The 14579-nt window shown below is 48.8% G+C and overlaps 1 protein-coding gene across 1 annotated transcript in view; it reads right to left on the reverse strand.

Moving 5' to 3' along the window:
• The window catches only part of WDR97 (WD repeat domain 97), a 71462-nt gene that overhangs the window by 54227 nt on the left and 2656 nt on the right, over window positions 1-14579 (reverse strand). Inside the window, 11 exon segments of the mRNA XM_069096980.1 lie at window positions 1354-1446; window positions 7754-7822; window positions 8988-9143; window positions 9548-9611; window positions 10629-10750; window positions 11075-11207; window positions 11419-11509; window positions 11713-11955; window positions 13001-13143; window positions 13256-14021; window positions 14448-14569. Of these exon segments, the coding sequence (XP_068953081.1) occupies window positions 1354-1446; window positions 7754-7822; window positions 8988-9143; window positions 9548-9611; window positions 10629-10750; window positions 11075-11207; window positions 11419-11509; window positions 11713-11955; window positions 13001-13143; window positions 13256-14021; window positions 14448-14569 (2002 nt within the window).

Raw genomic sequence — 14579 nt, forward strand, 5'->3', positions numbered from 1 at the left:
GAGAACTTTGAATTTGTAGTCAAATGATCTAGGTTGGAATTCCAGCTCCAGTTCCTTGTGTGCCTTTTTTCCACCCCTGTTTCCTCATTTGTAAAACAGAAGGTGGGCCAGATGATTTCAATGCCCCTTTCCAATGATATCTACATCAAATCTATGATCCAATGATGTCTGGTCACCCTAAGAGGAGTGGCCCCCCAGTCCCACCCCAGAACACTCAACCCTATGGTTTCCAAGAGAAGAGCACTTGACATGGACAGTAAGAACAAGAGACAATTCCTGGGGAAAGTCCTTCGAATTAGAACCCGCGATTTCCTCACCTACAGAAAAGAGAAGGTGGAAGGTTCCTTACAATAGGAAGGACGAATCAGGAGCACCAGCCCAAGGAACATCCATGGGGAGGGGAAAGGGTCAGGGAAAAGATTCTTTGGGTGAGGGAATGACTCCATCTGAGGTCCAGTGGAAACAAAGGACAAACCCTACCTACACTGAATTTTAAGCCACCCTGTCACTGACAATTCTCTCCTGGTGTACACTCATGTTCCTGATAATATTAGCAGCAAAACCCTTAGAAACCCCTGAGGTGAGTGGGGCCCAAAGGGTAGTGGGAGTAACCGGAGTCAGCACACAACTAAGGAGCACTGTGGTGGGGGAGAGAAGAGGTTCTTGGGAGTATTTTCCTGGGGGATCTCTGGGTGTGTATAGGGGTGGGGAGGGTCTGAGGTGGGTCTCCTAGAGGGGTTCTTTGGGGTGGGGGTGGGATTCTGGCAGATCTCTGGAAAGCAGTTTCTATAGAAGGGGATGGTCTCTGTGGCTAAAGGGATCTTTCTGGGGTGGGGTGGAGTGCAGTGGTCCATGTGTGTGTTTGGGAAGACCTATTCCACCTTCCTGTCCTGCCTCGTTCATTTGGTTCTGTGTGTTTTTGATGCATGGGAGTCTGTACCTTGTTGAGAATCTCCATGTGTGGGGGGTGTTTTGGGGGAGAGAGCCTTGGCAGAGACAGATGTAGGGTTGATTGATTCTATACATGAGGTTGTATAGAAGATTCTGGGGTGTCTCTGTGGGGTCCTAAGACTTTAGAGTATTTCTGGGCTCTTCTGCAGCAATCACTGGAGGGATATGTGTGTGATCTCGAAGGGGAGTTATCTAGGAGGGGGTCTCTGAGGGAAGTCACATCCTCAACTGGTTCATCTGGGGGGGGCCCTCTTCACCTGCTTTTCATATGGTAGTTGGGATGGGGAGGGGTCCCTCTGTGTGTATGTGGAGGGATAATCTCTGGATATAAATCTTTAGGTTTATTTTGTGTACATGTGTCCCTAGAACACAAGTCCACCTCCATGGGGACTCATTCCTCACCTTGCTTTTGGTGGATCTGGGCTGGGTTTTGGAGGAGGGGAAGAAGCCGCTGGTTTCTGTACAGGACTGCAGAATCCTTTGGCTCAGTGGGATCTAGAGGATGGGGGAGGGGCACTGAGAGCTTGAGAACAGCCTTGAGGCAAGACTTTCTACCACCCACCCGAGGACTTCATTCCCTCATCCCACGTCCCTGACCCTTATGGCACTCACTCGGGTACGCTTCCGGATCCTTTGCACTCTGGTACTCTTTGTGGAAGTCGCTCCTTGCATGAATATGACATCTAAGTTCAGCCCCAACTTCTGACAAATGGAGCTCTGGGACACCGGCTGAAGGAGGGTCCCAGGGGGATATTGGGGGAGGATTCCTGGAAGGTGCTAGGGAAGATGTTGGCAGAAAGTCCCCCCACCAGGGGGATAGTGAGGGAGGGTCCCTCTGGGATACTGTTGGAGGGACCATGGAGGATATCAGGAAAGGTCCCCAAAAGTAGACTAGGAAAGACCTAGAGGAATACTGGGGGTGGATGGTTAGATTATTACAGGAGGGTCACACAATAATATTAGGAGACATTAGGAAAGGGTGCTCTGGGAATACTGGGGAGGTGGAATAATGAGAAGTGCTGGAGGAGGGTCCTAGGCTATCTTGGGAGAAGGTCCTAGGGAGTATATTAGGGGAAGGTGCCACGAGATACTGGAAAAAGGTTGGGAGGAGGCATATTGAAGAAGAGTACTGGAGAGATTTTGAAGGAGAATCCCAGGAAAGTTTTGCATAACTATCTTGCAGAGATATTGAGGGCAAAGTCTGGGGAGACATGGTGGCAAGGTCCCAAGAGGATGTTAGGTTATGCAGATTTCATGTACACTGAGGGCATATCCCAGAGAGAAAGTGGGTGAGGGGAAGAAGATCCCAGAAGGGTGTTGGGTATATGTCCTGCAGTACATTGGGAAAGGGCCATACAAGGACATTAGAAGAGTGTGCTGGGGACATATAGTGGCTGAGGATATTGGGCAGAGAAGAAACAGGAAAAGATATTTGGAGAGAGACCTAAGGAATACAGAGAGAGGATCCTGAGATGTACTGGTAGAAGGTCCCAAGTGATATTGGTGAAGGATCCCAGGAGGGATTGTGGGTAAATGACCTGGAGGTTATCACCTAAGGATACTGGGAAAGAGGAAGGTTGGCCACTCCCAATAGGCCTATTAGTAGAAGGTGCTTAGGGGATTGTTGATGAGTAGATACAAAGAAAAAGATTTTTGATGAGGGAATTTTTTCCTAAGGGAATAGGGGGATATTAGGAGAGGAGCTCAGGGTACAGTGGGATAGGGTTAATGTTAGGGATATTGGGAAAGGGTCCTGAGAAGTAATATTTAGAAATGGTCTTGGAAGGATACTGGAGAAAGATCCCAGGAAGAAAATTGGGCAAGTGTACCATAAGTATATTGGGGGAGGGTCTCAGAAGAAAGATTAGGGGGAAGGCCCTGGAAGGTTGTTGGGTAAGTAACATGGTTTGTTGGGGGAATAGTCACAGAAAGATATTAGGGAAGATCTCTGAGGGATATTAGGAAAAGGTGCTGAGGGGATATTGAATGGTGGAAACTGTGGGAAGAGATGTTAGGAAAGAGTTCCAGGAGATAGTGGGAGAAAGTCCTAAGGAGACCTATTGGGGGAGGGTCCTTAATCTTGTATAGGTAACTGGTTAGAGGATTCTTGGGCACATTGGTGAGTCGATACAAAGGAAAATATTTTGGGGGAGGGCCGGGGTTTTCTGGAGGACACATTGGAGAACTAATATTGGTAAAGGGTCTTCAGGGTTATTAGAAAGGGGAAAGATCCCAGTTGTGTTCTACAGGTATTTGTGGGGGAAGGTCCCAGGGATATTGGGAGAGCATCCTAAGGAAAGATGGGATGTAGGTCCCAGGAAAGTGTTGGAAGTAATTTGCATTTATAATGGGACTAGACACAGACGAATATTTGGAAAGGGTCCTCTGGAGAAATTAGAAGAGGACACTGATGGGCTGTTTTAGGGTAGAAACAGGAGAGGGTCCCCTAGGAATGTCAGGGAGCATGTTGGTAGAGGGTCCTAGGAGGATTCAAAGAGTAAGTATTCTTGGGTTGTATCCTAAGGAAGGGTCCCAGGAGAATAATGAATAATTTTGGTGTTGGGGGAGCAGTTCATACTCATATGAAGAGGTATTAGAAAAAAGAATGGAGTATGGAGAGAAGAGACAAAAATATTGGCAAAGAATCTAGTGGGATATTGAGTGAGGGCCTCAAGGGATAATGGGAAAGGGTCCTCAAGGCACATTAGGGACAGAGGGTCCCAGAAGGGTATTGAGTATCATGAAATATATTGAGATATGGCTACAGGATGATTCTGGGGGGAGATATTAGAACAGTGTTAGAAAGCTATTTGGGAGTGGACTTAGGGCGGTATTGGATAATGTTCCAGAATGGTGTTGGTCAAGTTATATTAGGGGATTGTAACAGAAAAATATTAGAGTGACCTCAGGATATATCAGGATGCAAGAGACTTGGGAGTTGGAAACAGAGGAGGGTATATTGGGGAAGGTACCAAGAAATACTAGGGATAGGTGCTAGGGAGGTTAATTGGTGAGAAAGCTATGGGGAAATTGGTAGAACTGGAAGAAAATCCCAGGAGAGTACTGAACAAGTATCTTGGAGGGAGATCTTGAGGTAGAGTTTCAGAAGAGGTTGGGAAAGTATCCTGTGGATATATCAAGGGAGGGTTAAACAAGGATATGAAGAGATATTAGGAAAGGGTGCTAAGGGAATGGGGGGGGACAGGGGAAGAAATATGGGGGAGGGAAGGACCTAGGAGGATACTGGGGGAAAATCCCTGGCCATATTAAGAGAGGGTCCTGGGGCAAGGTCCCAGAGACAGCACCTAGAAGTATGTATATGTCCTTCAGGTATAATTGGGATGCCAAGAGGTTGTTAGATGAATATTCTACAGTTTCTGGGTGTTTAGTTGGAGAAGGTCCCAGAAGGGTCTTAGATAACTGTCTTGCAGGTATGTTGGTAGTTCCTGGCAATACTGGGGGAGGATCCCAGGAGAAATATTGTATCTGGCAATTACACTGAGAGTCAAATTGGGATACTAGGAGAATTCTAGGAGAAGATGATCTTGAGGGATATTATTGGAGTAGAAATAGGGATATATAAAGATACACACACACACACACACACACACACACACAAAGGGAGGCACCCAAAGGGATATATGAGAAGGTCTCTGGAGAAATATTGAGGGGACACTCCCTAGACAAATACTAGGGAGAAAAGCGTCCAGGAGGTCGTTAACCTTGGGAAAAGGTCTCAGGAAGGTATATGGGGAGAGAGGCCTGGGGAGACCCTGGAGAGGTGACCCAGGAGGATCTCTGAAGACATACTGGGGAAGGGATATTGACAAAAGGGTATGGTGAAAGTGTCCTGCAGTATATGAGGGAAGGTTCTGGGGAGACACTGGGGGAGAGATTCTAGGAGGGTACTAGGGAAGTATTCAGTAGGCATATGGATGGGGGAATGTTCTGGGAGGATATTGGGGGAAGGTCCTAGTAGGGTATAGGGGAAGATTCTTGCAAGTATATGGAGGGAAGGTCCTGGGGAGATATTGTGGTGGGATGGCACAGGTGGATGCTGGGTAAATATCCTGCAGAAATATTGGAGGGTATCCTGGGAGGATATGGGGGGAAGGTCCCAGGAGAATATTGGGTAAGTATGCAGGCATAATGGAGAAAGGGATCCTGGAAAGACCCTGGAGGATATCCCAGGAAGGGTAAGCAGGCACATTTGGGGAGTATCTTGGAAGCATATGGGGGAAGGTCCTTGGAGAGCATTGGAAAAGTATTTTGCAAGCATATAGAGGGAGGGGGTTGTCCTGGGAGGATATTGGGGGAAGGTCTCAGGAGAGTATATGGGGGACAGTACTAGAGGGACACTGAAAGACACTTGCAAACATATTGGGGGGCTGGGTGTTGTCCTGGGAGTTCAATGGGGGAAGGTCTCAGGAGGGTATGGCAGAAGTATTTCTTTTGTATTAACGGAAGGTAACACAAAATATTAGGAGTGGAGTCCTGTCAAGGAACATTAGGAAAGGATCTAACTCAGGGGTAGGGAACCTGTGGTCTTGAGGCCACATGTAGCCCTCTAGGTCCTCAAGTGTGGCCCTTTGACTGAATCCAAACTACATGTGGCTGCCAGCCAGTCAATCACAAAATCACAAAATCCATGGTTTCTAATTTTAGAATCTCTGCAGAGTCACCTAGTCAGTTCAACCCATACCTGAAAAAGGATCCCTTCCATAGCATACCTAATAAGTGGTCATCCAGCCTCACTTGAAGACATCCATGGAGGGGGAGCCCACTCCCTCCCAAGGCAACCCAGGCCACTTTTGGAGAGCTCTCATTATTAAGAAGCTTTTCCTGACATTGAACTTAAATTGTCCTCTTTGCAGCTTCTATCCCTTGGCTGTGGGTTCTGCCCTATGGGGCCAAACAGAACAAATCTTAAAACCTTCTCCAGATGTTAAATTAAGTTTCCTCCCCACCCCCTCTAACCTTCTCTTCTCCAGGCTAAACATAGAGAGGTAGAAAAATTGGAGGAGGGTCCCAGAGGGAACATATTGGGGCAAGGGCATAGAATATTGGAATATTCTGAGGAGCATCCTGCAGTAATACTGTGAGACAGTCACACAAAGAAATTAAGAGAGGGTTCCTAGGGCTTATTAAGGGATGGTTCTGCAAGACCTTGGGGGATGAGAAGTAAGAGGAAAATATTGGGGGAGGGTTCTAGAGGATATTGGAAGAGAGTCTCAGGAATATATTGGAGAAGAGGAAGGGGGAAGGTCCCAGGGGATGTTAGGGGAGGGGAGGGAAGGGTTCAGGTGGTTACTGAGCAAGTATCCTGCAGGCATCTTGCAGGAGGGGCCTGGGGAAATACTGGAGAAAGGTGGCAGGGTATGTTGTGCAAGGAATGTATCCTGCAGTTAATATTGGAGAGCTGAAGTAACAAGGATATAAGGAAAGGGTCCCCAAGCAATATTAGGAGAAGATGCTGAAAACAGGGCATGAGATGCTGGGAAGAGACCTAGTTAGATACTGGGTAGGGTGATCTCCTGGGGTCTTCAGAGGAAGGCATGGGGGTATACTGAAGCTAGGTCCTAAAGGAATACAGAGAGAGAGAGGGAAAGGAAGGGAAAGAAGGTGGGGAGGTCTTAGATGGGCATTCAGTAAGTGCTTTGTAGGTCTATAGGAAGAGGGACATGGGGAGGGAAAAGCAAAGATTTTAATTATGGAAGGGTGCTGAAAAGCTATTGGGGAGGAGACTAAGAAATTCGAGAAAGGTTCTGGGAATATACTGGAGAGGAGGAGAAGATATCTGGGGATATTGAGGAAAGGTCCTAGGAGGGGCTGCAGAGAGGGGAAGGGGAGTTTCTCAGAATAGTATGGGGCAACTATAGGAAAGGGTACTTGAGAGATATTTGGGCATGAAAACAGCAGGAAAGATAGTGGGAGGATTTAGGGAGATTCTAGGGAGGGGTCCTAGGAGATATTAAGAGAAGGTTCTATGGGTACAGTAGGGACACATCAGAAGGAATATTGGAGGAGGTCCTGAGGAAGCATATTGGGGTGGTCCAGAAGAAATACTGGCTAAATGCCTTTTTGGGGAATATTGGGGGAAGATCCTAGGGATGTTAGGGGGGAAAATCCCAGGAAGAAAGGGTATTAGTAGTATCTTACAGCTTTATACCGGGAGTCAGTCACACAAGGGCCCATACATGGAAAAACCGAGGATGAGGGAACCAGGGGAACAATGGAAAAAATGACCCTCTGCAGAAGTGGGAGTGATGTAGGAAGACATATTGGAGAAAGGTCCTGTTCAAACTTTCTTGGGAAGGAGGTCTGGGGGGATTAAATCTTGGGGCCATAATGGAGAACCATCTAAGAGGAAATTAATGGAGGTTTCTGAAGAGGCTTATTGGGGAAGGGATCCAGGAGGGATACTGGGTTTTGTCCTTGAGGTATAATGAAGGAGTATCCTCTAGAAATACTGGGGACAGGGGGGAGGGTGTTTCCAGGAAGGTATTAAGAGAGAGTCTTGAAAGTATATTAGTGGAGAGTCACACAAGGATATTTAGGGTCCCCAACAAGGGTATTAGGAGAAGATACTGGTAACAGATAAAAGCAAAAAGGCATGATAGGGAAGGCTTATGGAAATATTGCTAAAGGTCCAAGGGAATGGTGGGAGAAAGTCCAAGGTTATACTGAAAAGTCAAGGAGAGATTTATGATAGGGTCTTAGGGTAATGTGGGGGAGGGTATAGAAATAGATAGGGAGGGTCCAAGGAAGGCATTGGGTTTTTTGGAAGTTAGGGAATTCTCACCGAGCTCAAAAGCTTTCTGTCCACAAAGCCTGGACCAAAGGTGTTCAATGCCTCATTCTCCTCTTTGCTCTTTGCCATTGGGAAGGGAAAAGATGAAAGGTGTCATGAGGCTGAAGGCTCTAGCCTGGAGTTGGGGAATGTTTGAGAGGCTCAAGAATTTAGCTGCAGTACATCGGGGTTCTGGGGCTCAAGCAGTGCAGAAACCCAAAACTGGGTGTGTGGGGGGGAATCTCAGTTTGGTGATAGGGAAATGGGAAGAGAAATGTAAACCTGGTGGGAGATAGGAAAAAGAAATCTGAGCTGGGGGGGTGGGGCAAGGGGACAGGAAGAGGGGAAACTTAGCCTGGAGGAAGAAGAAATGGAATTGGATTGGGGGAGGGAAGGAGAGAAACCTGAACCCAAGCTGGAATTGGAGAGGGGGGAGAAATGTGAACCTGAGGGGAGAAAAGTTAGGGGAAAACTTGAGCCCGCATAGAAAAAAATCCAAACTTTGGAGGAACAATTCTGAGGGGGGTGGGGAGAATCTAAGGTGTGTGGGGGTGGGTAGTAAAGAAATTTAGGCCTGAAAGTAGGGTAGGGTGTGTGTATATGTGTGTGTAATAAACCTGAGAAGAAACCTGAGCCACCTGTATATCCTGTTAGAGACCCACCTGTATATCCTGTCAGTCCCACTTACTATAACACCTTATACCTCCTTATTTATATTATTTTCCATGTGGAGAACAGAGGGGGCTTAGAGCTGTGCCACTCAGTCATAAGCAGGCTGATCAGGACCTGTCATCACTGCTCCCTAGCCTGGGACTGCTTTGTGCAACAGGCCCCAGAGTCCACCTAACTCCCTGTAGGTGGGCAGACACCAATTCTCTCCCTCTACCTGCCCAAACCTTTGGGCTCCCCATCCCAACCTTCCCCCTCTCTGTTCTCAGAGTCACACTTGCTCACTCCACACTACAATCATTCCCAATCCCACTACATTTTCACCAGCACCATTCTCACAAAATTGCAGATAGCTTTATCTTTGGTTCAACTGTTCCTGCCTTTCAGCCCAAGGAATCCCTAGGGTCTCATAGGAGAACTTGGTCTCTTGGAAAGAAACTTGAATGATAATCTGAGCTGAAAGGAACACTCAGCCCATCTTGGAGTGCCCACTTGTAAGTCTGGGAAGAAAGTGAGTAGGAGCTGTAGGCCCAAGGGATGTCTCTGAGCTACAGTACATAGAGGAAGGGGAGCTCACCACACTATTCAGTCCGGAGCCGTAGATGACTTGTAGGTAGTTGTGGAAAGCCTCCAAACGCAGTTGGGGAGTGAGGAGCAATTGGGTCAGGGGCTCCACCTGTCCCAAGGCCAGGCTCCGTACCTCTGCATCCCTGGCAGCCAGTCTAGCACAGGCCTAAGGGAGTTAAAGGATACCTCTCAAACCTGGATCCAACCTACTCCCCAAGTAGAAGCTCCAAGAGGGTCCTCACCCAATACTGCCCAATGGCATGCCCAAGGGAAGCAAAGGAACAGGGATGTACGCTGACACAGATGAGGCAAAAAGAGAGATAAAATCAGAGATTTTGTTTTAAAGTCACAGGACCAGAAATGGACTCATATATAGAGTTAGTCAGAAACAGGGAGAGATGCAGGGACACACAAAAGGAAAGAATAGAGACAGAAAGATACCAAGGCGTACAGATAAATCCAGAGCATGGGCATTGTATTGGGATACTACTGGGTAAGGAGCTGGACCAGGGAGGTTGACCCCCACCCCCACCCCATCCACCCCTTATTCCATTCCCCTCCCTTACACACCTCTTCTATCTCTATTTGTTTGTTTTCTGCCTCCAAATATTCCTGCTTTATAATGTGCTTCATCCTGCATACAGAGACACATGGGATGAGAATAAAACATAGGACCCAGCCCTTTGTGGGACACACATGGACCGCTAAAGTACAGTCACGGGGCTGGTGGTGAGTAGGGTGGGGAGGGACCAGGGCTGGGGCCTAGATGGGGCCCTCAAGGGAGTAAGAGATCAGAGTGGCCTCTGCAGAGAAGGGAGGAACCCCATCCCCTCACCCATACAAGAACCAGCTGAAGGAACTGAGAATGTGAAGCTATTAGAAGAGAAGGCTTAGGGATGAGAGGACTGCTTTCTTTAGGTATATCAAGGGTTGCCATGGGGACTAAATCAATAAATAGTGAATAGCTGAGGTGTGTATACAAAGCACTGTATACATATAATCTCATCTGAAGAGATATCAGGCTTATACTACCTGGCCACAGAAGGCAAAACTAGAAGGCAGAGAAAGGCATATTTAGGTTCCATGGAAGGAAAATCATCCCAACACTCAGAGCCTATAAGTAAGGGAACTGGCCTGCCTCAAGAGTCTATGGATACCCTAAAACTATGAATTCCTACTTAAACATCAGAAATTATCTTCTCATGCTGACAGCCTGTGACGCAAGTCTACAGAGGGGTGGAGGTGAGAGTCTGGGGTGAGGGAGGGGATAAGCGTGGTCTGAAAGTTGAGAGTGTGAGGGTTTATGGAGTTGATGGGACCTGTAGTAGGGTTGATGAATCAGAGGGTCTGTGGGGCTTGGGTGTGTGGGTATTAGAGTTTAGAAATCCACAGTAGCTATTGGGGTCTAAAGCTAGGAGATAGCAAGTGAAAAAAGGATGCCTGAGAGATCTCTAGAGACTTATGATTGATTGTGGGGTCTATTGATAGTCTGGGGGAGTCTGAAAATCTATTGGGTTGGGGGAGTTAGTGAACCTGAGTAGGGTCTGATGATTGATCCAATTATGGGGTCAGTCAAGGGCTAAGTTTAGGGTGGGGATGGAGAAAGGAAGGGTGTGTGTTGGGGGGAGATGAGGACGGGGCTTGGTCTGACCGGATACAAGGGGGAGCCTGCAATCGTTTTATCCTTTTCAGCTCTTCTGGAGACAGCAGCTCCAGATCTGTCAGTGGCAGGGGTGGGTCTTCCTTAGGGTTTGGCACTTTCCGACAGACAACCTGTGGGGTTTAGAGGAGACATCAGTGTGTGTACTAGGTCTGGGAACCCGCTCTCCTTACACCCTCCAAACAGCACCCCCCCATATGTCTCCTTGGCTCCCTTTTTTTGGAAGGAGAGTATCTGGGTTACCAGGAGTCAGGGTCAGAGCTAAGGCCTTCCCACCATCACCCCTGTCATCTATTCCAGTCCTCTTACTTGATAGATTGAGAAACTGAAGCTCAGAAAGGGAAAGGAATTTGTCCAAAATCACCCAGCTGCTTAAATAGTAGAGCCAGGGTTTTGAAGCTAGGGTCTCTGAATCCCAAACCAGTGCTGGAAAGTACCTTGACTAGATAAGACGTAGGCAGGTAGATTTTGTGGGAGAGCAGGCAAAGGTGTGAGCCAAAGGAAAGGACCAGATCCCCTCTGTCATTGCAGAAGGTTATGGCCTCTGGAGGCATGTTCAGATGCATTAGCCTGGAGAGTAAGGGCAGGGAGGTTAAGTACTGAGTTTCATTCTACCTCTCTTCCAACCCATCTCCTTTGCAGGTAGGGAATGGGAGACCCAAGTAGGGTTAGTTGACTGGGCTCTGGATACACATACTCTTCACTAGGCATGGGGAACCTTTGGCCACATGTGGCCTTGAGGCTGAAGGTTCCCCACCCCCAATTTATGTACTACACATACCTGAGCAATTTATTGTCCTGAGTCCAGATTCTCAAAGTGCAATCCTGGCTTGAAGAGGCATAAAGCTTCAAGTAAGGGCAGCAGCATAAACCTGGAAGTTGGGAAAGAAACAAGAAAAGGCATGCTGGAAACATGGCAGTCTCAGTCTAGTGAAAGGAGGCTCATGAGGGGAGCAAGGCTGCCTTTAGGGATCTGTTCATGGGGAAGGTATGTGACCTGAAGACCTCTTCAGGGACTCCAAGGGTATGTGTCAAGGTCCTCAATTAAGGACTGTTGCCAGCTGAGACTGCTGACCTGTGATGTGGTCTGTGGGGTCATCCTGGGGGCGATGGTCATGGCGTACGTCATTGTTGTCAGCTGTCCCATACTGCACCAAGCTGTAGGTAGCGCTGCAGGGGTCCTCAAAGGCCACAGTAACACGAGAACCCATGGCACATAGTGCCACAGTTGACTGGTAGCAGAAAAATATCCGAAGCAAGGTCAGGCTCTCTTCTGAATAGGGATATACTCGCCACATCTTTACAGTCTTGTCTGTGCCTGTCCTCCCCCAGAAAGAAGAAACAGACATAAGGGATTTGCCTGCTGGTGGACTTTAGGATGCCTGAGGGGCAGAACCCTGGGACGACAAAGGGATGGGGGCGGAGAGAGGATCACTGGGAGGGCTGAGCAGAGGCTTCTGGGACAGGGTCTGGTTGCCAGGGGGGGAGGCCAAGGAATCTCTCAGAGCATCAGAGTGGGGACTTAAAGTCTTTTGGAGTTTGGACCATCAGAGTAGCTGTTGTGATTTGGGATTATGCTAAGAAAGTGATGCTGACCCAAAGGTCCTTCTACTAAACACATACCCCGAGGAGATCAAAGACAGAAAGCCCTAATATATAAAACAGAATATGTACAGAAGCACTTTCTTTCCCCCAAAAAGAAATACAAAATAGATGCCCATCGATTACAAAACGGCTGAACAAACTGTAGAAAGGATGGATACAGAGCATGGGAAGGCTCGAAAGATTTGATGCAAAGTGAGGTAAACAGAAGCAGGAAAATAAACACAATGCCTAAATGGAAAGAACAATGCAAACAACAAAACAGAAAGTGAATTTCATGAAATTGTAATGATGGAGCTTGGCCCGTGACAGCCACTGGGTGAAGAATATTGCATATTATGTCAGACTTGCTTGATATGCCAGTTAATTTTACTGAACTTCTAAATTCTTTTTTTCAATTCGTTGTTTTAAGGGATGGCTCTCTGGGATGGGAGGAGAAAGGCATTAGGTAACTGGGTAATGAAACTGAGACTAAAAAGAATCGATAAATTTAAATTTAAAAAAAAAAGGGGCTGCTAGGTGGCACAGTGAATAGCGCACTGGCCCTGGAGTCAGGTGAACAGGGAAGATGTGGGTAATGTATGTGGAGAGGGTAGGGAGTAGAGTCAGGAAGGAGGGACGTGGAGGTCAGGATAGGTGATGAGGGCATCAACTGGGAGGAAGGGGTGAAAATCTGTTTGGAGGAGGGGAAAGCTGGACCGAGGAAGGACTGAGCTGAGGGTGTGAAGGCTGGACAGGAGAAGAAGGCGGGGCTTGCTGACCAGAAGTCATTAGATTCTGCTGACTCGAAGCAATGGTAGTTGTAGAGCCTGGGCTGTGGGCTTCTGTGTGAAAGATCTTCCTGCAAGACTGCCAATCCAGCACCGCGATCGTACCGTCTGAGTAGCCTAACACTGGCAAGAACCTATGGTCGGGAGGAAGGACGTCACTAACTCTCCCACGCCCGGGGTTCTTGTGGCCCTTGCCCCTCCCCCAAACTCCGAAGTCCGCAGCCTCTCCGGAGTCAGTGCGCTGACCTGTTCCTGTCTTCCCATATGGTGCCCAGCCAGCTCTTCTTGCGGCGCTCCCCGCCACGATTGTGAACGGCTTCCCAGAAGCTACGGGCCCGTGTCTGGTCGACAATGTGGCTAATCAGGTGGAGGCAGCAGGGCCGGGCCTCTGGCGGCTGAGGTGGCTGCAGGCGGCGTACCACCGGCATGGGGAAGCGTGCTGCATTGGCTCGAAGCAAGACCCCTTGGTGGGTCAGCACCAGCAGAACCTCGCGAGGCACGCAATAGGCCGTGGCTGCAGCCATCTCTCTAGGCCTGAGCAGCAGCGCCGAAATCATCTTTCCAGTGACTGCTGAGAAGATGCGCACCGTGCCATCGGCGCATCTGCCCACTATGCGCTGCGGCAGAACATCACGGTCTGGTTGCGGCAGCGGAGGCGCCAATTCCAGGCTTAGAGCGCAGGAGCTAAGGGCCGTCAGAGGGTGGTATAGCTCGCGCACTATCCACAGCTCCAGGAACGTCAAGCCCTGTGCCAGCAGAGGAGCACCGGGACGGACTGGTGCCCAAAGCCGGCACACGCTTTCGCAGCTGTTGCTAGGGGTAGAGGGGGGAGGCATCTCATCCTCGTTCCCGGTGTCCTGTCGCACACCCGACACGGTCTCCAAATGACTTCGAAGAGACACTTCGCCCACCTGTTGCGCTGTCTCCAGGTTCCAAGTGCGCAAAGTCATGTCTTGCGATGCTGACAGCACCAGTACTGAGTGGGGCAACACGGCCAAAGCCGTCACTGGACCTGTGGGGACGGAACACAGCACGTGTCACCAGAATGTGGAACACCTCAAGAGTTGAGGCAGGAAATACAGACTAGGGTTTGCAGGCAGGGACTCCTCATAGGAATATACGGGAAGAGGAGGGGAAAACAACTGAAGTGGAAGAAACCAGAAGGCAGGGGAAAGCAAGACCACCTCACAGGGCAAGGTGGCAGAGGGCTCCACGCCATGGGAGTGGGTAATATGTCATAGGGCAGTGACTGGTACACGCAGAAGGTAAAGAGTGGAGCCATATATGGAGGGGTGCTGCATCTTGATGGTGAATGGGAGGGATGGCAGACATCAGGAGGCCTCGGGGATCCTAGGTTACCGACTAGGGCAGATTTAGAGGAGACTTGTGGAATATGGAGAACTGGAGGTGAGGTCTGGAAACTGTATCCCCTCGTTACCTGTGTGCCCCACAAAAACGCTGCGGATTTGCCAGTCAGCGTCCCACACCTTCACAGTGCTGTCTCGAGAGGCTGTTACCACAACCTCTGCGGCTTCACAGTACACCACGTCCGAGATTATGCTAGGGAGAC

Source organism: Petaurus breviceps, unplaced genomic scaffold, assembly GCF_028583685.1.
Source record: "Petaurus breviceps papuanus isolate PSGF00001 unplaced genomic scaffold, PetGlider_PUasm1.0 350, whole genome shotgun sequence".
NCBI lineage: Eukaryota > Metazoa > Chordata > Mammalia > Diprotodontia > Petauridae > Petaurus > Petaurus breviceps.